The following is a 25,977-nucleotide window of genomic DNA, read 5'->3' as shown; positions in this document are numbered from 1 at the left end:
TACCCCGGTGGAAGTCATCGCAGAAATTTGGTGAACGATTGAATGAGCGGATGGACGGCGAAAAGGGACGATATCTCGTTCGAATCGGCAGTGATCAATTGACAGGCTGTCGAAGCTGGGTTGGAGGTGCTATCAGTTGTGATGGGGTAATTTTTGGAGGTGGTCGTTCGAGCTCCTTCCGGGGTCTGGCGACTGCGGACGAAAAAGAAATTCGGGGCGGGTGCACGGGATCGTTTCAACGGGTTACTTACGCGACGCCAACAACGACTACGACTACGACACGCGCAGGACGAGAAAAGCGAGACTCCCATATATCATCTCAATCCGCTGCATCCTATTCGATAACCTTGGAACCAGACGGCCCTTGAGTTCACGACCGCCAGAGCGCGAGATATCTGCGACAACCCAGAGACCGAGGCCAGCCCGTTGCCCCGAGATGGGCGTGTGTCGCAGACATGATGCAACAACGTAGAGACGAGATTCTGGCAAAGAAGGCCAAGCTTGCCGAGTTGAAGAGGCAGAGGGAGTTGCGTACGAGGGAGTTATCTTCGAGTCGGCAGAGCATAGGCAGTTCTAGTGATGTATTTCCTCTGTGCAGACTGCCACGTTTGGGCGTTGACTCTATCTAGATCCTAGCACCAACGCCCAGCCGCGCAGAGAACCGGGAGGAGTTAGACAAATACATCTCATCGATTCTGGTTGATAAGAGCAGACCTGGCTCTACAGGACCCGGAGGTGCCGGCTCTCCCGCTGGTAAAAGCAGTCGACCAAACAGTGTTTTAAGTGCCGGGGAACTTAGCAATGAAGCCTCGGAGCCCTCGATCAGCCAGGTCCAGAACCAAGCTCAGACCCTTTCGATTTCAACCCAAACTCTCTCCACTGCTCCTTTGGCTACGGTCTTCGAGTTTCCGCCATCACCGGTCAAAGAGATCTTTTCATACAGTAAAGGAGTACAGACAGCAGAGGAATGGGGTACCCTGGCATCACGACCGAGGGCATTTGAAGATGAGGATGATGATGGAGTGAAAACACCGCCAACCTCTTCACCCAATAAAAGATTAAGCAGGAGGGAGAGGGATCGGGAGGAGGAGCTGAGGGAAAACATCAGAAAAGAAATCGAGGAGGAGCTCAAGGCAACCCGGGACCTGGTCACTGATGGATCCTTAAAGGTTCCACAAAATCCTGCTGCCGCGAATTTTCCTGCTAGGGCTCTCACGCATGAAGAGCTCAAAGCAGTGACGTCCTCGGAAGACTTTATGGACTTCGTGGAGAGATCCAGCAAAGTTATCGAGAGAGCACTGGACCAAGAATATGATATCTTGGCAGACTATGCCTTGAGTGGAGAGAACGGGGTTGAGGACGATGACGATGAGTACGGAAACACCAGAGGCAAAGGACGGCGGCGAGTCAAGGAAGTCGCTCAGTTTTATGACGAGAGATGGTCTAAGAAGAGGATGATCAGCGATATTAACTTCTCTCCCAAATTCCCAGAACTTGTCCTTGCAGCCTACACCAAGAACCCTTCCGCGCCCCACGATCCTGACGGACTCGTCCAAGTCTGGAATATGCACCTCCACGACCGCCCTGAATTCGTCTTCCACGCCCAGTCCGACGTCCTCGCCGCCAAATTCTCTCCTTTCCACCCTAATCTCATCATTGGTGGCTGCTACAGTGGGCAGGTCCTCCTATGGGACACCCGCGCCAAATCAGCCCCTGTACAGAAGACTCCCCTGACTGGCTCAGGCCATACGCATCCCGTCTACTCAATTGACATAGTCGGCACCCAGAACGCCAATAACATTATCTCCTGCTCCACCGATGGCGTCGTTTGCGGATGGACAGTCGATATGCTTGCCCAACCCCAAGAACTCCTCACCCTCACCACGCCTCCCCCGGCCAAGACAGAAGATCTTTCCCCCACCTGCATGGCCTTCCCGCAAACCGACCCAACATACTTCTTGGTCGGCTCAGAAGAAGGCACCATCTTCCCCTGTCACCGCTACGACCGCGCCGGTGCCAAAGCAGGCGTTGATCAACGGGTAAGTTACAGAGGACACGCGGCGTCTGTAATGTCCATCGACTTCCACCCCGCGCGTGGGCCAGTTGATCTCGGCGATCTAGTTCTCTCTTCCTCACTAGACTGGAGCGTAAAGTTGTGGAAAGTCCGCGCACCAGCCGCTACTTCGACTACTGGCGTAACAGGAGAATTGCAAACCGTCGTCCCAATCATCGAAATCACTCGCGAGGACGTCGTCTACGACGCTGCTTGGTCGCCTGTCAAGCCTGGAGTGTTCTCGCTTGTTGATGGTGCTGGTACTTTAGAAGTTTGGGATATCACTGTTGATACCGAAGTCCCGCTCTCCAAAGTCATGCCTAGTGGACGTAAAGGGGGTAGGAGTTTGATGTCCAAGAGTTTGAATAAGCTCGCCTGGGACGAATCTGATGGGAAGCGTTTGGCCACTGGGGGTCTTGATGGCACCCTTACTGTCTTCGAAGTTGGGCCAGATCTTGGTGGGAAAGAGAGCGCGAGGCATGAGGAGTGGGCCCAAGTTAAAAAGCTGGTCGCGAGGTTGGAGAGCGCAGCGTCGACCCCAGGACCAGTAACCAATGGTTTCAACGGTGTGGTAGCAGGTTCTGCGGGTTACTTGTAAGAGGGCGCGGTACTGGGGAGGCGGATGTAGACTGTACTTCCAGCTGTATACCTGATACGGCGTTGTGTTCTGTGCTCTGTTGATATACCCTGTTCTAATCTATTCATGTGCTAAGCAAGCAGTAGAGTTATCATTATGATTGGCATCCTCTTTCCGATGTCATGCACCGCTCTTTTGTGTTCATGTGTTCGTTACTGGGATTGCACCCTCCTGCTTCTAAGAATCCAGCCATATGGCACCATAATTCTCATCAACTCTTGCCAAAATCTGTTCGACGCAGTTTTCCCAGCATGCCGATTCGATCCTGTATCTTCATTATCGCGATAGAGCACGTACAGAGATGAAGCACGATCCCAATGCACAAGCCGATTCGAAGAAGACGGCAAAGGAGTAAAGGCCGAGCGTTTCGAATCAAAATGCCAAATTTGTATTGTTGACGTGAATAGCCTTGCGAAGAGGATGTTACAGCCTCCAACCATTATTTATTAGGCACCACCGCCGACGTATGATGGCGAAGGGTCTACCCGCTATACGTATGAAGATGTTGTTTTCTTGAAATTCCACACGCAACGGGTGGTTAGTTCCAAAACGAGGAGATATATAAACTGTGTGGGACTAAATGCCTGGCTTTTGTCAGGCTGGACTTGTCGGAGAAAGCAGTTCCATAAAAACTTGATCCTTGGCGCAATAAATACCATTCGAAGAAAATCGATATCTCCTGACGCTGCTCATTTTCTGAAGCTACTTGCTCTGCCATTGGGATTTCAAGTAAGAGCTTTTCTTGGATATCTCTGCTCATTCTTAGAAGATTCCGGTGACTATATCCTGTCACAGATGAGCTTTACCTTGTCGGTGGGTGAACCAAGAGGCCCTCGGCGAGTAAAATGAGTTTTGCTGTTGTTGATCGCCGGCTTTTGTTTATTACCTTTACTAAAAGAATATTTCAGAGGCAGATCGAAGCTCGGATGGGAAGTTAACGCCAGCCAGCCAACCAAGTCCCGAGCTGCTTAAGCGGGCTTCAAGTTTTTTGTTGCACGTCGTTTTCTTTGTTTACTTCCCAAAGATGCAGTACACTTGTGGCAAGGGATCCGAAATAGGCAAGCTTGGTCCGAGATCGATTCACTTGAACAAAACCTACTGCCCAGAACACACTGCGTAGCAACCAGATCATTTTGTTGCATGTCGCAGTCTTGTTGACATGGAAACCAACAACTAGAAGCTGACAGAAAGTGAATTCAATAAGCTAGACGAATACCGAGTCCCGCTCTAGATAGATCAATTCACTTGAACAAAACCTATTGCTCAGAGCACATTGCATAGCAACCAGAGCTTTTGTTGCACGTCGTAGTCTTGTTGACATAGAGACCAACAACTAGAAGCTGACAGAAAATGAATTCAATAAGCTAGACGAATATCGAGTCCCGCTTTGGATAAATCAATTCACTTGAACAAACCCTACTGCTTAGAATACACCGCGTAGCAACCAGAGTTTTTGTTGCACGTCGCAGTCTTGTTGACATGGAAGTCAACAACTAGATCGAAAGTGAAGTCAATGAGCTAAACGAATATCGAGTCCCGCTCTAGATAAATCAATTCACTTGAACAAAGCCTACTGCTTAGAACACACTGCGTAGCAACCAGAGTTTTTGTTGCATGTCGCAGTCTTGTTGACATGGAAGTCAACAACTAGATCGAAAGTGAAGTCAATGAGCTAGACGAATATCGAGTCCCGCTCTGGATAAATCAATTCACTTGAACAAAGCCTACTGCTTAGAACACACTGCGTAGCAACCAGAGTTTTTGTTGCATGTCGCAGTCTTGTTGACATGGAAGTCAACAACTAGATCGAAAGTGAAGTCAATGAGCTAGACGAATATCGAGTCCCGCTCTGGATAAATCAATTCACTTGAACAAAGCCTACTGCTTAGAACACACTGCGTAGCAACCAGAGTTTTTGTTGCATGTCGCAGTCTTGTTGACATAGAAGTCAACAACTAGATCGAAAGTGAATTCAATGAGCTAGACGAATATCGAGTGCCGCTTTGGATAGATCAATTCACTTGAACAAAACCTACTGCGTAGCAACCAGAGCTTTTGTTGCACGTCGCAGTCTTGTTGACATGGAAACCAACAACTAAAAGCTGACAGAAAATAAATTCAATAAGCTAGACGAACATCGAGTGCCGCTTTGGATAGATCAATTCACTTGAACAAAGCCTATTCCTCAGAACACACCGCGTAGCAACCAGATCTTTTTTGTTGCACGTCGCAGTCTTGTTGACATGGAAGTCAACAACTAGATCGAAAGTGAATTCAATGAGCTAGACGAATATCGAGTGCCGCTTTGGATAGATCAATTCACTTGAACAAAACCTACTGCGTAGCAACCAGAGCTTTTGTTGCACGTCGCAGTCTTGTTGACATGGAAACCAACAACTAAAAGCTGACAGAAAATGAATTCAATAAGCTAGACGAACATCGAGTGCCGCTTTGGATAGATCAATTCACTTGAACAAAGCCTATTCCTCAGAACACACCGCGTAGCAACCAGATCTTTTTTGTTGCACGTCGCAGTCTTGTTAACATGGAAAACCAACAACTAGAAGCTAAGAGAAGGTGAACCGAACGAGCCAGACCAATGAATTCACTTGAAACAAAAGAAAAAAAAAAAAAAAAAAAAAAAAAAAAAAAAAAATCCCCCCACTGCTCAGAACCCACCGCACAGCAAACCACACCCTCTCGTCGCACACCGCAGTCCAGTCAACACAGCAACCGCATCTTCAACAGGGCGAACAAAACCTACAGATCGAGAACGAAGAGCCTTCTGGTCCCCATCCATATCCACCCATTCCCGTCTCGGCCAAGACGCATCATCTCTCGTCATCACTTCCCACCCTCGCCGCAGAAGAGAAGCGCCCCATCGCCGTTCTCGCAGCTTTTCTCTCTCTCTCCCTGCCTCCCTCCCTGCCTCCGTCCCTCCCTCCCTCCCTCTCCCTCATAAAAAACCAAGGCAACACAAAGCAACACAAAGCAGAAGCTCACTCAGATCAGATCAGATCAGATCAGATCAGCCCCTAGCCCCTTCCAAACCAGACTCGCTTACGGTACACCTAGACCCAGCCCCACATTTTCTCTTCTCTCCTCTCTCTCTCCTTGTCTTTATTTATTTATTTAAATTTTTTTTTTCTTTGTGAACTAAACTAAAACTCACCCCCGCTCGCAAATCGAACGTCCCGCTTATCAGTTCCCTCAATTTTAATAGTATTATTAGTGTTATTATGATATATTTTGGGTGATTCTTTTATTTTTTTATTTTTTTTGGCACTTCGCTATTTTTGCCCCCCACCCCTCGACCCGAAGAACGTCCTCTGATCTGCAAGGCTAGGCTACCTAACCTACCTACCTACCTACCTACCTACCTACCTACCTATCACATCAGCCTCGCTCCTCTGGTTAAATCTTTGTTGCACGTTGCAGGATTTGTGTTGACTTTTGCCTCCAGCCACAACACAAGACTTCCGAGCTGCCTTCTCGGCGCTTCACTTGCCCATTTTAACATATGCCACATATAGCACACCCAGAGACTTGCATTACGGTGCCAGGATGGCAGAATCTCATGCATCTACACCCCCGCCCACCAATAAAAATTTCGTTTTCCATCTCTCAGACATGACATGTATATACACCCGTCGTCCAATTTCCCCCATATCCCGTCCATTTTCATACCCTCTTCCCTCATATCTACCTACCTATCCCTCATCCGCCCTCCGCTCTTCCCCAAACCAACTAAAACTCAAATTCCCCTCTAAAACTCTCAACATCCATCCCCACCACCACCCGCTCCGCCAAATCCCGCCGCCCCATCTGACTAAAGACGCGCCGGAGCGTATCGTAGAGATTCGTGCTCTGGTTCTGACTGATCAAGCGCTCCAGCTCCGCCTCGCTCACGTTGCCGTTGGCGTCCAGCCCGACGCCGCTCCCCGCCCCGCTCAGAATGTCGCGGGCCTTCTCGCGCCCTTCGTTCTCGACGACCTTGTGCATGGCCAGCGCGCCGAGGAGGTGCGAGGCCGCCTCGGCGTAACACCCGATGTTGATGCACGAGACACCCAGGTTGTAGCGCGCCCGCACAAAGTTCGTGCGGAGCGTGAGCGCCTTCTCGTAGGCCGCGATGGCTTCCTCGCTGCGGCCCGAGTTCGCCAAGGTGGCGCCTAGCCGATTCCACAGGAGGTGGACTTGATCTCGCTGGTTGCTCGTTCCGCTCTCTGTGCTGGCGAGAGCAGCGGAGAAGCAATCAACAGCTTTATCGTACTCCTCGGCTCCGTAGAACAGTACTCCTAGCCCGACTTGCACGTCCGGGTCCATGTGCTCTCCATCTGGGGAAAGCTGGGCAGCGGAGATGAAGAGGTCAGTGACCTTTTCGTGCAAGAGATGGCGATCTGTGAAACCGACATCGACGCCGGAAGAGAGAGCTGTAGGTGCGATGATGGAGGGGTATTTGACGGAGAGCCAGCGCTCGAGCGTGCGGTACGCCGTGCTGTCGTAGCCCTCATTTGTATATGATACGGCGAGACCCATTAGGGCAGTGAGGTTATTGGGATCGAGTTTAACTGCTTGTTCGAGAGCTCTGATAGCCGGCGTCTCTTTCTCATTCTGGGCTTGTGCAGATCCGAGGTGGACCCAGGCGTCGATATGCGACGAGTCCTTCTGCACCGCTGCCTCGAACGCCAGCGCCGCTAGCGAAAGATTTCCCCCCTCATGCATGATCCTCACGCCTTCTTCAAACGGGTTCTGTACCTCCTTGAAGATGTTATCTTCTTCAAACATGTAATCACCCAGCTGAGGATCGCGGAACGGCTGATGCGTGGCCAGATTATCATAGCGGCCCCAGTCCTCGTAGTCGCCCATGTGTTCCTCGGTCTCGGCAAGGTCCCTAGCAGCAGCAGTCTCAGCTTGTATGCCCCGCCAAATACTCTCAAAGTCGCCAAACTCGTTGGTCTCGGACTCCAGCACTGACCTGTCCATTTGCTCCAGTTCGGCTTCCGCAGCCATGCTCTCATCCTGCTCGCGGCCGTGGATTTCGATCTGCTTGAACTGCTCCTCCCAGTGCTCGTCGTCGAGCTCGATCATCTTGCCCTTGCCTTTGTCCTGCTGTTGGAGGTTCTGGGGGCCCTGATACTGGGAGTGGTTCATCATCCCCATGCCCATTCCCATTCCCATACCGCCCATTCCCATACCCAAGCCCCTGTTCATACCCATGGGCCCTTGGTAGCCTTGATATCCGGTACCCATTTGCTGCTGCATGGGACTTCCCACCCTAGCACCTTGATTCATCTGCTGGAACCGCGCAAAGTCATTGGGGCTGAACACGGTGCCTTTCGGAGCCTGGAACGCAGCTTCCATCCGCGCTTGGTCTACGCCGGGGTTGAATTCTTGCGCCCATCCATTCACACCTGGTGACGAGGAGCTGGCTCGCATTTGCTGTACTTGGTGAAGGTCATGTTGCATTGCGAACTGCTCAGGAATCTGGCCGTTCTGCTGCATAAAGTCGCTCATCATCTGTTACCCATTAGCCAGTATTCCCAGAACCCATTTCCAGATCTCAAGTATGCGGCGATCCTTCTTCCCCTCTGCCACCCTCCTCCTCCCCAACCCCCCATCGCATTCTCCCACCATCCCCTCCAATTTACCATAAAGATCCAAGTAAAGAAGAAAACCCCCCCCAAAAAAACCTACATTATCCTGACTCCCACTCATACCCAACCCGCCCTGACTCCTCATCCCCTGCATCGCGCCCCCGCCGGGCCTGGCCCCCACCAGCCGATCCCTCTGCAGACTCTTATCATCCTGAACATGCTTCGTGAACTGGCTCAGCGGGTTGCCGGCAGTGCTGCACTCGGCGCCGCCGAGGAAGGACATGTCGGCGTCGGGTGGGCGTCGTCTGGATTCTCTGCCTGCCTGCCTGCCTATCTGCCTACTTGGTTCCTCCGCAGAGAAGCCGCGTCGCGAAGAATAAGGAGGAAATCCTGCTCAGCTCTGCTCAGCTCTCAATTCTCCAGCTCCAGGAAGAGCAAGGCGAGAAAAGAGCTCTCTGTCGTCCGATCGCAGTCGTACTCGCAGTCGTATGTACGTATTGTACGTACGTATGTATCACCAAACCACCAACACCAGCGAGCGAGCAAGCAAGCAAGCGGATCCGCGTTTTCGCCACGTCAGATGCCCTTTTCCCTTCCCTCCTCTCTTCTCTTCTCTCCCTCTCCACTCTTCCTCTCTGTCCTCTTCACAATTCGCCCAAACTAACAAACGCACAACGACTCTTATCCCTCTCAAGCCGGACTGCCTCGGATTGCGTCCAGTCGAGTCGAGTCGAGTCGAGTCCAAATAACACCCACCAAAGCCTTCGGTCGTTCCAACGTTCCACCGAGGTAAACCAAACCAAACCAAACCAAACCAAATTATGTCCACGTTCGTCGCTCGCTCGGTCGCTCGGTCGGTCGTACGTACGTACGTTACGTTCCGCAGCGCTGCAGGACCAAGGGGAAAAAAAAATCAAAAACAGGAAGATCCAGAGAGGCTTGCTTGTAAGACTTGTACTTGGAACAAACAAGTACGGGAATTAGGTTGGTTGGTACAGTACGTACCTAGTAAGAAGGGTGGGGTTGTGGGGGGTGTGTGCCGTCAAATGTGGGGAAATGTTCACATAGTAGTAAGTACGGAGTGAGTACGGTGTAAGCCAGGGTAAAAATAATGATGCCGAGGTTTGATTTTCGGAGAGAGAATCCAGCATCGGCTACCAGAAGTTACAGTACTGTAGTAAGTAGGTAGGTACCGTACCTTAATCACCGCGTACATACCGTACCTCAATCAATCAATCAATCAACCAACCGACTAGATGACCATAATTCGATCTACCCTACCTAATCGTGAGGCGGCCCGCCGTTCCACCTGATTTTCACTGATTTAGCGGCTGCCTCACAATTAATTACCCTACCCATCCGAGTTGTCGTTTCCAGAGAGAGAATCCGCATCCCGTGGTCATATGCACGCATTATAGATCTTATGCTATACAAGTATGTGGTACCAATTGCTAGGCGTACGAAACTGGAACAAAAAGAGATGGAGAGTGAGAGAGGAGTTTTACACATTCACACACACTATTTTCTTTCTTATCATCCCTAGATCTTTAAACCCCGTTGCCCCCCCATCTCCCCCTCGAGTCTCCATTTGCGATTTCTACGCTGCCAGCCATTCTTTCGGGCTCCGAGAAGGTAGAAAAAGAACATCCTCCGGAGTTATTTTACAATAAAAGTGATAAACCGAGCTTTAAGACAAGGGGAGTTGAAGAACAACGCAACGACCCTCCGAAATTCTTTTTCATACACTCGCACGCCCTGATTCATCCAGTTCTACCCACGCACATCGTACACTTTGCTCCCAGCATACCTTAAAATCTGGCTACGTTGAGTCAGAGGAGAGATATCTATTCCTCGGCCCCTCCAGGAGCATCGACACGAGTGTCTCTAGGCGGGGTTCCATCACCTCTTCTGTCCCGGATACCGGCACTGAAGTCAATTCTCAGGGTACGTCCGTAGACCTCCTTTCCAAGCAGCGCATCCTTGCCCTTAATCGCGCTCTCAACGTCGACAAAGTCAGCGTGAGCGAATCCTCTGGGCTGGCCGGTACGGCGGTCAATAGCGACTCGGACATCGATGACGTTTCGGATGTCACGGAAAAGCTTGTTGAGGTCGGCGTCAGACATCTCGAAGGCCAAGTTACCGATGAAGAGGGTCTTGGAGGGCTCGTTGACGGGCTCTGCACCGGCGGGGGAGCGTTGGCTCTTATTCATGTAGTTGACGACGAGGCGGCGGCCCTCGAGAACAGCTTGGTTCTTGCCTTCAATTGCGGCGGTGGCTTGCTCGATGGATTCAAATTCGACGTAGCCGAATCTGTGATCACGTTAACATGATTTTAGAACAAGGAAACGGGAGATGGCGACGTACCCCTTGCTCAAACCTCGGTTATCAGACGCAATCGTGACACTCTTGATCGGACCGAAGCTCTCAAATTCCCTCTGTATGTCCTCCTGGGTGATATCGAAGAGCAAGTTACCCACATATATGGAATTCGACGGCGCAGGTGGTACACGCTCCGGATAAGCAGGACGTGTGCGATCAGCATAGGATGAACCTCCACCTCCACGTCCTCCGTACGATGGACGATCGCCACCATAGCCACCACGTCCACCGCGTCCGCCCCCGTATCCACCACGTCCATAGGGTTCTCTTCCCCCACGATCGCCCCCGTAGGACCCACTGCCGCGTCTGTCTTCGTACTGTCTCGGCTCTCTAGGAGGATAGCCACCGAAGCCACCTGCATTGCCACCTGTGTAAGTGTTTGAGCCCTCAGGTGCAGACGCAGCTTCCATTGCTCTCTTCACGGCATTCTCGGCGTCGTCACTGAACTTGCGAGCCGCGACCTGGAACTGCGAGATGGCGGCTTGGGTCTTGTTGCGGAGAGCGAAGGGGGATGGGGCGGAGGTGAGGCTGCGGGCCTGAATCTGCGGTGCGGCAGATGCAGCGCGGAAGGCGGTACGTTTGATGAGATGCCTGGGTGTTGGGCGTTAGCAGGATCACTCAACTGTCAATGGAGGGCTCGAGAGACGGATCAAACAGATTCATCGGCCATCATCGCCCACTGCCATCGCCTCGAACTCGACACAGCAATTTATCCGATGGATAACAGATTAGAGCATAGCATACGTACATGATGAGAGATGGTGATGACAAGACTTGTCGATGTAGTTCTCGAAGTCTGTTGTGGTGTTGAGAGTGTTGGGTTGGGGAGGGATTGAAGCTGATGCTCTCAATTTTTTTTTTTTCCTCTCCTTCAGGGTTTTGGGAGAGCCAGATGGCGAAAAAGCGGAGCCCGCTAGTCTGCTTCGAGCCCTCCACCTCCTTTCCATTTTGCATAAGCGAAAAAGCTTGGATGAAAGGGCAATCAATTCAACACATAGCCTCCGCTACTTTGTTCCAGTTTCCTTTCTCCCCCTTTTTCATTTCATCCTTTTTATTTAAAAAATTTTTTTTTTTTTTTTTCAAAAAAGAAACAATCGCTTCTTAAGATAGGAAGAATATCATGTAACTGGAAATCTAGTCGGTCAATAATTGCCCTCTGGGCAGTACAGAACCTCTCCAGAGAATGTCCAAGTGGTTATCAACATCCAAGACCGACATGGAATGGGACAACACCTCGAGGCTCCTTCGTCCTAAGCAAGCAAGCTTGTATTCTTCACTTTCAGATATCCATGTAGGCGCTCCAGTACTCATTAATAGAGCCGGAATCTCAGCCTTTGCAAGATACGCTTTTCTCTCGTCCTTTCTGTGCATCCTGTACCGCGCCTCACTTAGCACCCAGAACGTTATCCCGGGATACATATTTGAAAACAGGCAATCTTCACCTATTCAGAAATGCAAGTATTCTTGATTCTTGATTTCATTAGCCACCTCAAGATTTCCTTGATCTATCGGATGACCACTGCCTGAGCCCTAGCAGCGACACCTTCCTAACACTATCTTAACAACCACAGCAAGCAGAGCAAGCATGCAGGCATGCATACACATACATCCACTTCGCATCTCCCATCATATCCAAGTCTCTTCTTCGGAGAAATGGAACTTCCTAATCGAGGGAGAGCGAGAGAAGAGAATCGCGCGTAGGGGTATATCGAACGCCGTGCCATATCCTAGACCGCCATTTTTTTCGTTCGGTTTTTGCGGTCCATAAATGAAGCCAAAGCAGAGCCTCAAGCAAAACATTATCTCATGATCCACACTCCCCACCCCGTGAACATACATATGTTTGAACAGGAATACATGACCACTCATTAACGCCGTTGTAATGCCCTGCTAGCGCCGCACACACTGGGTGAAAACAAAGAAAATAAAGGCCAAGTCCCTAGAACAGAGGCGAGAGCGTCAGAGCGAAAGCCACCGGGGGTATTGGCGCATCGAAGAAGAAAACCGACCAGAGGCGGAAAAGGTGACAAGCGAAGTTGTTGCATCCAGAGCCAACGAACAGTGGCCTAGCCTATGTCGAGGTGCATTCAGAGATGCGCAGGATCAATTCGAAAGGAAAACGGGCATGGCCGCGTGGTGAACATCTAAGCTGGATGCAGGCCTGCCTCAGTGGGCCATGTGGCAGAGTCGGATTGGACAACATAGAAACAATAGGGACGTCATACAAGCAACATGTAGAGTCAAGAGAGAGTTTAGAAGCGATCCCCTGCGCGGTACCCGTTGGTTCGCTGATCATGGTATTGAACTCCGTTCATAACCTCAGGACCAGGAATGTTTCGCAGAGGTGGAAGCTGTTGTTGAGCTGGATGCTGGACTTGCTGCTCGGGACCTGGCATGTAGCCATGTTGCTGGTGGACCGGGGGGGTAGGTTGATGGTACGAGACCGCAGAGCCACTGCCTTGGATAGCTGCCAACTGTGCTCGAAGTTGCGCATTCTCCGATCTGACACTTTGGACCTCACGTCTGGAGATGTCAAGGTCCTGCTCTGATCGGACAAGGCGTTGCTCCACTCGACTGAGCTGCTTCTTCTGATCGTCAATAACCTTGGTTTGACGCTCGTGCTCGGTGATTGCTGGAATTTGATTAGCCACATCCTACTTTGAGACATAGAAGCCCATACCCTTGGACAGAATCTCCCACTTTGAAGCCTTGGCCCCCCGCTCGACGCTTTGCAATGTCCTCAGGTTGTCAAACAAGTCCTTCATCTCGAGGCGACGCTTACGCTCAGCGAGCTTGTGAGAAACGCGCAGTTCGGGAGTACGTGAGTAAGGTTGGGAGCTATTAGGAGAGTCACCATCGCCTTGCAATTCCGATAGCTGCCTATGTTGCAAACTATGGTGGTGGGTGCTCATCTGGAACTCGGACGATTCCGTTTGGTAATCAGACACCGGGGTACCCTCATCCAAGCGTCGTTGGCCAGCAGGGAGACGGGACTCAGCGTTGTATTGACTGCTGGCGACCGAGTCGGCATACGAGTTGCGCCTGGAATCGTCGAAGAATGAGGTGCCTTGGCGGTTGCCTTTATCATCATTAGGTCTCGAGCCCGATGGAATTCTCTTCACCTCCTCCTCCGGAAAAGCCCAAGCCTGACCCCTAGTGGGCTCCGGGGCTCGCGCAATCACTCCCGACGCAGGACCAGTGATCTGGGGGGCATTGCGCGTGCCGCCGTCTGGTAGACGTTGGTAATTAGGCTGGTAGCCGCTGGAGAGACGGAAAGGGCCGGAGTTGCGATCGGGGTGAGCAGAGCCGGGGTTTCGTTGTTGGGCGAGTGTGCTCTGCAAGGAGGTGGTGGAGGGGTTGGCGCTTGCGTATGGGGAACTCGTCAACTTCAAGTCACCAAAGTTCGCACCCAATCTGCTGTCGACTGATTCGCGTCGCGGGTCCCCATTCTGTTGGTTGTGATCGTAGAATTGATGCGGGTAGCCTTGGTAGGTGGTCGGCGAGACAATCGAAGCCACGCTCATCGTGCCCGAGGTAGGAGAATTGAGAGATTGTGTGTTCAGGCCATTCGAAATGGGAGAAGGGGTGGAGGAAGAGGATTCACGGTAAGGATTGCCATTGCTCGACTGGGTGGAATTATCTGCGTCGCGGTTAGTGAGACTCGCACAGCGTGGAAACACACCTTGCTTACGTTTACTCGAGGCGGCGTCCCTGGAAGAGTAGTAGGCGGAATCGCGCTGGTCGTCGGGCTTGTTGAGGACATTTGAAAGACCGGTCGGGAGGCCCTGGGAGACGTGGGAGACGTGGGAGATATGAGAAGAAGAGGAGGCCATTGTGCGAGTGCGGGTGAGAGAGCGACTTGGATGGAAGTAGCAGGAAAGCAGAAGCGATAGAAGGGGGTGGTTCGGCGCGGGGGAGGAGGTGTGAGGCTCGATGAACGAATTGGTCAGAGCTCGGGGGGGGGGGGGGGGGGGGGGGCTCGAGGACGGGGAACGGGGGTAGAGGAGGGATAGGGATAGGGAAAGAAAGAAAGTCTGATGGATTGGGCTAAAGAACAACAAGAAGGGCGTAGATTAAGGGTGCGGCAAAAGATGCCCACATAAGCGAACACTGCCCTTATGCTGAATGCGAGCGAGCGAGTGAGTGATCCAGATAGACAGACAATGGAATGAATGGAATGAAATACAAGTCAATGCAGTCGCAGTCGCAGTCGCAGCCTGGTGTAGTCTGGTATAGTCTGGTGTAGTCTGGTGTAGTCTGGTGTAGTCTGGTGTCGTCTGGTGTAGTAGTATAGTGCAGTCCAGTTCAATCGAGTTGAGCTGGGCTGGGATTGCGGTTGAGGTTGAAGCTGAAGCTGAAGCAGAACTGACAGACAGATACTGACTAACAGATACTGACTGACAGATACTGACAGACAGACACTGACTGACTAGCCGATTAACTGACGGGAGGCCGGTACTTGAGTCTTGTAGTGGCGGTCCGGGTAGGGAAGCGTGGCAAGTCGGTCCAGGTTCCAATCCTGAGGTCTGAGATTCCGGGTCTCGATGGGGGGGGCATAAGGAGTTAAGGGGATAAGAACATAGGGGCATAGGGGTATCTGATTGGCCGGATGGGGGTCAGGGCACCGAAGCGAGCGACGTTAACTTTAACCTTTACCAGGTCGGCTTGGCTATAGGAGAGAGGTCGTTGTTATAGTTATAGTTATAGTGAGTTATAGTAAGTACGTAGTAGTAGTAGTAGTTGTACGTAGTAAGTACAACCTCTTAGCAGAGGCCATTCGTGGTCATCCCAACTCCCTACTCCGACTCCGACTCCTACTATATATATGTGCAAAGAACCAAAAAGTCAAAGGTCAAAGTAGATCACAGCTTCCCGTTTCTGGTAAGACGGTGGTGCTATATTATACCTGCAATTACCATACGGAACGGGTGACGGTACCTCGTTCGATACCCTCCTGCATGCCTGCAGCATGTGGTTCGGCGGATGCATCAACAGTATGGCAATTGGAGGCGCACCGTGTCGTGTCATACGCATCCGGGAAGTGAGACATCGACGGACAGTGAGGTAGCCATTGTTGCTAGTAGGTAGAAGGGAAGCACCTTTCGATCCGGCATGGCTTGACGGTGTGGTGTACACCACGTACAACTACTATACCTACTCCGTATTGTACGGTACGGATTTCACATCTGCAGTACCGATGCCGGTACATACATAGTACATCCACATCTAACGTAAGATGTCGTGCCTCCACGCTGCCTTGGCTACGCAATAGTTGTGCTTGCACGCATACACCACGTCCTATCCGTACGACTGAATATACTTATAGAGAGAGAGAAATATATATATATATATATATTCCTTTCCAGCCTAGCGCGCATTGAGTTTGTACAGCTAGTAGTATCTCTTACTCGTACAGAGTAAATAAAGGCCTTCCCAGCCTAGCGCGCATTGAGTATGTACAGCTAGTAGTATCTCTTACTCGTACAAGAGTAAATAAAGGCCCTCCCAGCATCCCCCTGGCTCCCAAGTTCCCCGGAGCGGAGCCGAACAAGGGGGGAGGGGTGCCGGACGGCGCGTGGCATGGGCAGACATTCCGCAAACCTTTTTTCCCATACAAAGAACTCCTTCGAGCCTTTGTCAGTACTAGCCTGCCCTCGGCCTTCTTTCTTCAGAGCACAGCACCAGCCAACAGCCACCTAACTGCCAGTACGCATCCGTACAGTGAGTAAGTACGTGAATGAGTACCGTAGAGGACCTGACCTGACCTGACCTGACCTACTTGCTAGCTTGCACGCACCAAACCCACCCCTCGAACCCCAAGCCGTTCCGTTTCGGGTATAGTTATCTGATCCATCAAGAAGATAAGAAAACAAAAGAAGGAGAAAATGAGAAGACGAGCGACCGAGAGAGAAAGGTCAAGAAAAGCAAGCATGGTGGAGCAGGGTGCAAAGTGCAAAGTGCAAAGTGTAAAAAAAAAATTCTAGAAGAAGCAAAAATGGAAAGAAAGAAAGAAAAAAAGAAGCAAAGATGGAGACGCAAAACGCAAAATTGCAGTACTGGGAAAGTAAACATGGGTGGTGGTGGTGGTGGTCGTAGCTGTAAATATGGGTCCGTCTGTCGGCTCTCTTTTCCACGCTCGGTGGCATTCCGAATTTCTCAATGCTGCAAATCACCGAGGGGGGGAGAGAGAGAGAGAGAGAGAGAGAGAGAGAGAGAGAGAGAGAGAGCGCATGGGGCCTGGTGAGACATCCCTCTCTCCCTTCCCGTACACATCTGTGGGCAATTGAAGTATACCTCGGCATCCCGAATCAACGATGAATACACTAGATGAGTGAGCTCCGCACGGAGTAAGAGCCAAAGCAGGAGAACAAGGTTCCACGAATTCGCTACTATACTGATGCTAATACCGATACTGATACCCTCCGTGAGTAAAAACTCATCGGAGTGGCGCGCGCGGGGGCGCTGGCTGTTGACTTGACACCATCGACGTCACTTGCCTGTATCTATCTGACTCTTCTAATTGGTCAAGAGATATCAATTGTGGCTCCAGCGTACGTGCGTACGTACGTAGTAGTACGTAGTACTAGTACCCACGGTACAGGGCTAAGTATTACCCCTCGGGGGCGCCTCAAAAGTTTGGCTTCCACTTTAGACCCCCCCGGTTCCCCTACCCTCGAGGGGTAATACTTACGCCTGGGACGTCGTAGTTTCGAGAGCAGTTGCACTGGCCTTTTTGCGCAGTCAATAACCAACGCACTGATCAGTTCATCAACAGAGTTTATTGGTACCGGTAGTAGTACGTAGTAGCCCGGCGCGCCACGCCATTTTTGTCGAGTTTCTACTCCCTACGGTAGTGTAGTTAGCACCGGTACCTAGTTGTAGTGAGTAGTTGTCGTCCTCTCTCCCCTTTCCTCCACGTATGTGCAACCAATGCTCCCGGGGGTTTTGGCTTCCCTCGCTGCTCTATGTACGTAGGTAGTACTACAACAATGATTATTGCAAGTACAGTAGTACAGTAGTACAGTAGTATCTCTCGCCAATCAAAATAAACAGAGCTGTATTGACTAGGTACCCTTACCTAACTCGACAGAAGTAACAGTAGGTACCTACCTAGTCTACCCTACGCTCCGCTACACGCTACGCCCACGACGCCAGGAAAGAAAAAACGTGGCTGAGGATCCTTCGTCTAATCTAACAAACAATATGGGTTCTTTGCAGCACGTCCGTAGGTAATTTTTTTTTTTTTTTTTTTTTTTTTTTTTTGAGTTTGTGGAGGGAGTGGGGGGGATTTACCTCTGTTTTTATCGCAGATGTACTACGTACAACAACTCACTGGTAGGATGGAAAGTGCATACATACTACTCCGTGCTAAATCTATCTGCTACTATATATATACTACGACGACCAAGGTACGTAAGTACAGTAAGTAAAGGATGTCTGAGAAAAAAGAAGCATAACTACGGGGGGATCTCGGAGGCATGGCATGGGTACTGAGTCAGGGCTCTCGACTTGGCAGCGGTCGAAGCTAGGCGTACGGAGTAGAGCAGGCGATACAATACCAAAGTGCAACAACACATGTTGTTGTGCTGCTTTTTCTCTGCGTGCCGACCTCGCTTAGGTTAAGTTGTGTCGTGTTGTATCGTCTAAGAAGGATAGGGATAAGGACGGAGGTAGCTAGCTAGCTAGCTAGCTAACAGGCGAATTGTACGCATACACAGATCATTATCCGCTTTTACGTATAACAAATAACACAACAACTGCCTAATAAGTTGTAACTCCCCATCTGACCTTGCAGATATCTGTACCACGATACAGATGGGACCGATTGGGTGCTGGGGGAGTTGAGTACCGGGTTGCTGGTTTTCGGGGTGACCGGAACCCGATAGCTATCTCAATCTTGTACATACTACTACGTAGTATGTACTGTATGTATGCCCGTATATTATGCATGCATGGTCTGTCTATCAGACTGGCTGGCTTGCTACGTAGTAGCTGGCTGGCTGTGCAGGAAAGGGAGGGAAATCCGGATTCAGATCCGGGGTGTGTTCAGATGCAGCTATTGCATCCAGACCTGCAGACAACGACATTACGATGCCGATCTTCTTCTAGATGCGACAACTTTGTTTAGCAATTTTCCTTATTTCGCTCGTGTCGGCCGTGTGTCTCTTAACGCGAAACAGAGTCAGAGCGGTTATCCATCACGGGGAAAGCAATAGCAACAAACAAAGCTATTATCGACTATCGACTATCGGCCATCGCCTATCGTCTACCGTACCGAATCCCGATCGATCATGATTTTTTCCTCGTGGCGGGCTCGAGTCTCGAGGCTTGGGTGGGTGGGTGGATAGATGGATGGATGGAGCTGGGGACAGGTACGGTATAGGCAGGCAGGTCATCAATCCTCCAGATGGGATGGGATCCAACGAGTCCTCGATACCGTTCTTTTGTTCCTGCTGGTCCGGCCGAACTCGAGGGGTACAGAGGGTACAGAGGGTACAGAGAGCACAGCGTGGCTGTTGGGGTGACGACGATGTTCCAGGAAATCGGTCCGTCCTGTGATTTTATTGTTTGTTTATTGTCCGCAGGATGGTGGTGGGTGTACAGAGTGGTGGGTGTACGGAGTGGTGGGTGTACGAGTACTGGAGTAGGACTGGAGTTCTGGAGTTCTGGAGTTCTGGAGTTCTAGAGTTCTGGTGTTCTGGTGTACGATGTGCTTATACATGCGTGCAGAACAGCCCTTGCTCTCCAAACATGCGACGGGATGGATGGGGATGAGAATCATGAGATGTCCTTTGGCCCGGTCCGTAAAAGTATCACTCTCACTCTCACACTCACACTCTCTCAATCTCAATCTCATCAATCTCATCAATCCCGTCCCCTTGCTCTGTCGAATCCCGAGAACCCAGTTCGTCTCGTCTCTTCGATCAGATCCTGAATATCGACAGACCCCCCGCATCTCTATACCCACCCCCGGCCCGCTTCAGCGAAAACCGTAACGCATGGCCTCTCCTTCTATCCCACGACATCCCACGACAGCAGGCATCTTTGCAGCTCGCACCCACCCTCCTACCACTAATCCGCGTTGCACAGTACACAACACAAAGCTGCCATGCCGGCCAGTCCTACCGAATAGATTTGGGATGGAAAAAAAAATTTAAATGAAAAAAAAAAAAAAAAAAAAAAAAAAAAAAACGGCTTCTGGGCTAGGAATGGGATCACACCCTGTTGTGCGATACGAGCTGGTGGCAGCAGCAGCTGTTGTGATCGTAGGACGAACTGGGTGGAATGGAAGATGATGCGAGGGCCCGCGAGGGGCGGTCACCCTATGAGAAATGGGATGGCTCAAGTACCTACCTATTCTCACTAGATTGACTCGGGTCGCCGAGGTTGTTCATTGCTGTACGCTCTCGCGGGAGACGGGCGCGATTCGAGATGAGAGGGGGCGAGATGTGATGGGATCTGGCCATACCATCGGCTGACGGCGTCTGTGGATCTCGAGACAGAGACAGACAGACAGACAGACAGACTCAACTTACTTGTAAGTCTCAACTCCAACTCACCTCACCTCACCTCACCACCTCACATGGGAGCAACATGCAGGCACTACCGTTCAAGGCATACCAGTTTCACAAAATCAGCGGGTCTCACTCGGAATTGTCGCCACGGTGGTCACATCCATCACCTTCGCCACGTCCAGAGCTATCCTGTCGTCCACTTTGGCCAATTCCAATTCCTCAATCTCTACGCACACAATTCACGCTTTCGGACCCCTTGTTGTGAACACCATCCAATACTCGGAACCTTCCACTCACCTTCTCCCGTCGCTATCTCTATAGCAACATCAACTCTCACGCAGCCATCCGCCTCCACAGGTCACAAGAGTCACGGGTTTCCGCATGGAAACTTCTACCGGGCGTCATCCTGCCCTGTTCCTGCTGTGCTACTGTTCAACGGGTAACGGATGCCGGACGTACGGGACAGGGGCGCGTGAGCGGAAATGTGTATGAGGGATTGAGCAGTGTTCGCCGAGGTATGGAGAAGGACAGCAGTGGTGATCGGCGTAGCTGGTAGGCGTGACCTCCCATGTGACTCGATTCCTGGACCCCACGATATCGGCGAGGAGAAGAAAGCTGTATGTGACCAGGAGTGTCAGGAGCGAAAAGTTCCCTTCCTGGTGAGCTAAAAAGGCGTAGAGGCGGCAAGATAGGTGGGCTTCCGTTGCTCCGTTCCACCGTTGTTAGTGGTATCCTCGCCTGTGTGTCTCAGGATGCAATTCCCATCTCAGGGTAGTCGATGAATCGGCGTCATCATCTCCGCGGACGGAGAAGGAGAGATCTCCCGGTGGGGAAAATATTTTTTTCGGTCGTGACTCAAGAGAGCCGTTGGCCATTTCTAGTCTCTTTGCAGACATCCCCTCGGTGAAACGCATGCATTCGCTTACGGATGATTTATTGATAGTCAAGCTTTGGGGGGCTGTGGCTGTGTCTCTACTTAAGTATCTTACCGATCGTCAATGGTCGAAGCTAGGTGGAAATGAAGGGAGAGAGCGAAAGAAACTGATATGCAGGCGTTCATCTGGGGTTCGAGGTGTCCGAATGGAGGCCCCAAGATGGCCCAACTACGGCATTATACTCGTGATCTTGACGATGCCCTACTAAGGATCGGACCCGATTCCAATTGGGGTGCGAAAGAGAAGTTGATTCTATCCAACTACTTCCTTCGTAAGAAAGGTTTCGATAAAGTCGTACGGAGTGGCTTCGAAGACAGCATTTTGGCGAAGTCTAAGAGCTCGGCCAAGCAGTAAAGATAGGTCAGGTAAAGTAGAAATGCCGTTTGATCCGAATTTTACTCCTTTACTGTAAGTACTAGTACTATAAAGCAACATTTAGCAATACTTGGAAGGATGGACACCGATCATAAGTTATTATATAGAGTTTATCTATTGAACTCTGCTTGACAAAGTAATTCTCTTTCACTAAATAGGGTAGCCCTGTACGGCTTCAGACCTTTTTCTACGCAGAGGTCGCTTCAATCAACTCCAATGCCTCGAACATTGTAGTCGTAGAACCGTGTTCCCGCATGCCTCGACGCCTTAACTTGACTGCCACCTTACGTAGCATGAAAACCATTCTTACTTTTGACGCGTAGCATACCTGAAAGGGGAATAGCACGGAGGATTCTAACATGCGTAGTATATCATTCTTCTCTGATATGACCAACTTGTAGAGTAGGTCGTAGTTATCATATCTCGAGATCCCAGCTTCAGCTGGTTAGATTTGGGTGTAGTGTGGTAGGTGGATACAGATCCTATCGTGTACTCCGTACGCTCCTCAAGTAAGAGAAGCAAGCCTCTTCCTTCAAAGCGTCCGAGATGCAAAAGATAAAAGCTCGAAGTCGCTTTTTTTTTTTTTTTTTTTTTTTTTTTTTTTTTTTTTTGGGGGGGCCCAAGACTTCTTCTTAAGTGAAGCGGAAGCCATCTTTCTCATTTTTTTTTTTTTCTTCTTCTTCTTTTTTTTTCCCCGCTCTAATCAGCTCCGTTAAATCAATCATCGGAGATGAAATCCCTCCTCTACTCATAAGCTATCTCTTACGATCAAGTAACAGGCTTCAATGATTCTTGCTTCCCTTTCCAAGATTATAGTTGGAGGGAGTTGGAGCTGTCAGTTGTCAAGAGTTTTGGTGCGAGATAGTAGTACCGGTATATAAATATATATATATATATATATATATGAATAAATGGTTTTTACGTATGCATTAGCAGTTAAGAGGTAGTAGGTGACTGTAATACCTACCTATCGATCAGCTTAGCTTAGCTTAGCTTAGCTTAGCTTAGCTTAGCTTAGCTTAGCTTAGCTTAGCCTACCGCTCGCTTAGAACTAACCTACCTCACTTCCCCCTCTTCCCCTTTCCCGCGCTTTCCCCATTTCTTGCCTTATTCTATCCTATTCTGTTTCTGTGTTCTCTCCCCTCGAGTGGAATTTGCACCCTGTCCAAGGGCGAGCCCGTAAGTTGTGAATGTATTTTGCGATTCTGATCTTGTCTGCTGAAAGCTGCCTCTCTTTCGTCTTTCTTTCCCCCTTTTTTGGGGGGGGTTTCGAGGATCAGGATCAAGATGGACCGAGGGAATCTCTCTTTTTTCTCTCTTTCCTTTCTCTTTGTACGCATTATACTTACATATATATATATATATATATATATATATATATATATATATATATGTATGTATATGTCCGTCTAGATTCCAGATTTGATCGTCGATAAGTTTTGGGTTTACTTCTACTTACTTTAAGAAGAAGGAAGGAGGGGGATGGGGTTTTCGATGAGATGATGAAGGATAGAGGATGGCAGAGAGATGAGCAAGGGTGAGGGAGGTTTCATGAGAGGGGTGGGTGTTCTTGGATATCGATCAGTATACTTCCGGTATGGTCAGCGTTGCAAAGAGGCGGTTTGTGGGCGGCCCGGATCAGATTCTCAAGGTCAAGTGAGCTAGCTATTTCTGCACGTGAGGGAGGCTATGGCCGAACCGGGGCCGACTCGATAGATGTTGGGAATGATAGGTCGTAAAGAGGTGTTATTTCCATGGCAGGGTTATTACATACTCCCATACCTTGACTACCCCAAAGTATTTCATCAATGGGAAAAGTATAAATGTATATACAAAGATTGATCGGCACAAGAAAGGAAGAAAGGAAGAAAGGAAGAAAGAAAGAAAGCCTTGGCTTCACTCAGGCCCAGCCCTTGATCGGCACGAAGGTCGCGTCAGCGTTGAAAGAGTTCGCAGCATCGAACGAGTGAATCCCCCCATTGGTGCCCATGTAGCCCCCATTATCATAGTGGCGGAAGTAGCGGGTGGGATAGTTCCAGGAGCGGATGGAGCTCCCCGAGCCCCCCAGGCCCGACTGGGGACAGAAGGTGGCGTCCTCTTTGAAGCTCTTCGTGCCGTCTTTCGCGTTGACCAGGAGCACGAAGTTGCTGTGCCGGAGGAAGCTGCCGGCCGTATCCCGGGACTCGAACGAGTAGCAGCCGCTGTTGCCCAGGCCCTTCCGGACCGTCCACGAGGCCTGCTGCTTGAGCAGGGTCGCGCTGGCCGAGGTGACGACCTGGGTGTTGACGGCCGTCCCGGTGTGGGCGAGATACCGCGTCTCGTATCCCGCGGTGGTGACCCGGAGCGAGACCGAGTCTCCCACGGTGAAGGCCGGGCCGCTGACCAGAGATGTGACGGCGTAATTGGCAGCCACGATGTCAGCCTGCACCAAGTTCTCTGTCGCGTCCGTGGGGTAGCCGGAGGTCATCGCCCCTTCGTAGAAAGTGCCCTGGGCACCCACGCTGTTGTCTCCGCCGATTCCGAGGACGATGGCCCCTTCTTTGCTCATCGGGTTGTAGCCCGGCGCCGTTGGGCGTACGCCGGTGTAGTGCGTGGAGAGGCCCCCCGAGGCTCCATTTCCACCGCGGATTGCCCAGCTTGGTGTAAGTGTTAGCATTGCATTCTGGATCCAGGGGAGGGTTGGGCACGCTCGACGTACTGGTTCGGCTTCCCTTTGACGATGGCGGTGACGAAGCGAGATTTGATTGACGGATCACCAGCGTTAACTTTAGATCCAGCGCCCGAAAACAGGCCGTTCTCCAAATCGCCCATGATCCATGGTCCCGACCCTGCGCCTGAGCCCCAGCTAGTGCTGTCGCCAAAGTAGATGGCCTCCTGAAAAGACACGGGGGAGTCAGAAATTTCCTTTTTAGAAGGGTTCCAAGACGAGAATAGGAGAAATCTACCTACCATGTGGCCGTTGCCAGTATCGTGACTGTTCAGTTCGGCATTCCCGTAATCGAAACAGCACAGACCGTTGTAATGCGTTCCATCCAAGATCGCATAGCTATAAGCGAGATTCTCGGAGTCAGCCAGTCATTCTTCGATATGTCTGTAGAGACTTGACGATTCGTCTTTCTCTAGAAAGCACGAGACTGTATTGCTTACATCCCCTCTGCGGCATCCCCCGTGGCTGTCCCCACTGGATTGTTGTTACTGTAACCCGTCCCGGGCGAAATGAAGACTCCGTAAGCCTTTGCTCCGTTCAGCGTGACTGGCGCGCCGATAGCGCTAGCAAAGTTGTCGTAGCCGTTCGATTCCGGGCCTTTGAAGCCTCCTGGCGGAGCCTGCTTCAAATGGTTGCCCTTTCCAGACTGATCGTAGATGATGGTGATCAGGCAGGTGGTGCCGGAACAGAAGGAATCCTGAGCGGCCGCGTTGGCCACCCCGCCAGCGGCGACCGGGGCGATGTTCTTCATCGTGTTGTCGGAGCCGCGCTTCACCTGATATAAAGAGCCCGAAAAGGCACTGTACAGAGCCCGAGTGGTACTGTGAGCGGCGATACACGGCGTGCCACCGGAAGCGTAAATATCGCATGGAGCGGCGGCCACGAAAGGGCGAGTGGCCGCAAGCCCCAGCGCGAGTATGCTGCTGCGTTGGAGGTTGCGTCGTGAAAACATGATTGGAGAAGACTGATGGCCACGTCGAAGGATGCCGCGTGGAGATTCTTATATAAAAAATCTCAGGATAGACCAAGAGCTCCAAGAGCACCAAGCCGACGGGAAGATTTTCTATCCACGGCACTAAGCTCTCGTGCGGTATGGCACAGGTTTGCCCGGACTAATTGGATTAGCAAAAGGTGATTGATGGAAACGGAACGGAAAGGATCTACCGTAAAATGATTCGAGTACAATTTTATCCCAGGCCTCTTCAGCAGTGCAGTTGTTGATCCGCTGGTTGGTGCGCGTATATTTTACCTCCCGTGATCGAGGTTGGTGGATATATTTTCCGCTCGGTGCGACCGCGATTGACCCTGCGGTACCTCTTGATGCGTACTTTTGAAGTTGAAGTGCTACAACTTTCATTGGTACGCCTGTACAAATCCGTCTCTCTGGGAAAAGGAGATCGGGGCGAAGGGCGGGAGTCGCCATCCCTTTTGAATATCGTATGAAGCTTATTAACCTTATTAACCTGATTAACCTTACAGTATAAACCGTATGAGCCTTACAAACCGTATGAACCTTATAAACCGTAATACTACGTCGCAGGCGTAAGTATTACCCCTCGAGGGTAGGGAAAACAGGGGGTTTAAAGTGGAAACTAAACTTTTGAGGCACCCTCGAGGGGTAATACTTAGGCCTGTACCGCGGTATAAACCGTACGTATAAACCGTATAAACTGGTGATAGTCGTTTAGGGTCTAACCGAATGAAGCGATTTGAGACCCGAGGGTCGCCAGTACGGAAGCTAAGCGAAAGTAAGCATCTCGAAGGTTGCCTACGTCATCATCA

The 25,977-nt window shown here is 50.8% G+C and overlaps 7 protein-coding genes across 7 annotated transcripts; 2 read left to right on the top strand and 5 right to left on the bottom strand.

Annotated features, from left to right (window-relative positions):
- Positions 1-455: 455 nt before the first annotated feature.
- L3040_004676 (uncharacterized protein) lies at positions 456-2,651 on the top strand (the record flags this gene model as incomplete). Its single annotated transcript, XM_066156290.1, has 2 exons — positions 456-581; positions 630-2,651. The coding sequence occupies 2 exons, from the start codon at positions 456-458 to the stop codon at positions 2,649-2,651; spliced, it is 2,148 nt and encodes a 715-aa protein (XP_066011709.1).
- A 3,786-nt stretch (positions 2,652-6,437) lies between these two features.
- L3040_004675 (uncharacterized protein) lies at positions 6,438-8,567 on the bottom strand (the record flags this gene model as incomplete). The annotated part of the gene is made up of 3 exons (XM_066156289.1): positions 6,438-7,581; positions 7,666-8,207; positions 8,385-8,567. 3 exons carry the CDS (start codon positions 8,565-8,567, stop codon positions 6,438-6,440), a joined length of 1,869 nt encoding a protein of 622 aa, XP_066011708.1.
- A 1,561-nt stretch (positions 8,568-10,128) lies between these two features.
- On the bottom strand, positions 10,129-11,617 carry L3040_004674 (uncharacterized protein; the record flags this gene model as incomplete). The annotated part of the gene is made up of 3 exons (XM_066156288.1): positions 10,129-10,594; positions 10,649-11,254; positions 11,412-11,617. 3 exons carry the CDS (start codon positions 11,615-11,617, stop codon positions 10,129-10,131), a joined length of 1,278 nt encoding a protein of 425 aa, XP_066011707.1.
- Positions 11,618-12,915: 1,298 nt separating this feature from the next.
- Positions 12,916-14,496, bottom strand: L3040_004673 (uncharacterized protein; the record flags this gene model as incomplete). Its single annotated transcript, XM_007287994.2, has 3 exons — positions 12,916-13,295; positions 13,344-14,303; positions 14,355-14,496. The coding sequence occupies 3 exons, from the start codon at positions 14,494-14,496 to the stop codon at positions 12,916-12,918; spliced, it is 1,482 nt and encodes a 493-aa protein (XP_007288056.2).
- A 4,574-nt stretch (positions 14,497-19,070) lies between these two features.
- Positions 19,071-20,499, top strand: L3040_004672 (uncharacterized protein; the record flags this gene model as incomplete). Its single annotated transcript, XM_066156287.1, has 4 exons — positions 19,071-19,209; positions 19,394-19,463; positions 20,185-20,201; positions 20,264-20,499. 4 exons carry the CDS (start codon positions 19,071-19,073, stop codon positions 20,497-20,499), a joined length of 462 nt encoding a protein of 153 aa, XP_066011706.1.
- A 2,889-nt stretch (positions 20,500-23,388) lies between these two features.
- On the bottom strand, positions 23,389-25,147 carry L3040_004671 (uncharacterized protein; the record flags this gene model as incomplete). Its single annotated transcript, XM_066156286.1, has 4 exons — positions 23,389-24,124; positions 24,187-24,362; positions 24,438-24,534; positions 24,636-25,147. The coding sequence occupies 4 exons, from the start codon at positions 25,145-25,147 to the stop codon at positions 23,389-23,391; spliced, it is 1,521 nt and encodes a 506-aa protein (XP_066011705.1).
- Positions 25,148-25,209: 62 nt separating this feature from the next.
- Positions 25,210-25,552, bottom strand: L3040_004670 (uncharacterized protein; the record flags this gene model as incomplete). The annotated part of the gene is made up of 2 exons (XM_066156285.1): positions 25,210-25,307; positions 25,360-25,552. The coding sequence occupies 2 exons, from the start codon at positions 25,550-25,552 to the stop codon at positions 25,210-25,212; spliced, it is 291 nt and encodes a 96-aa protein (XP_066011704.1).
- Between the last annotated feature and the right edge of the window lie 425 nt (positions 25,553-25,977).

Source organism: Drepanopeziza brunnea, assembly GCF_022702325.1.
Source record: "Drepanopeziza brunnea f. sp. 'multigermtubi' strain 214-2 chromosome Unknown ctg7, whole genome shotgun sequence".
In the NCBI taxonomy this organism is placed as follows: Eukaryota; Fungi; Ascomycota; class Leotiomycetes; order Helotiales; family Drepanopezizaceae; genus Drepanopeziza; species Drepanopeziza brunnea.
The sequence above is the reverse complement of the archived record's forward strand: the minus strand, read 5'-3'. Positions and strand labels throughout refer to the sequence as shown.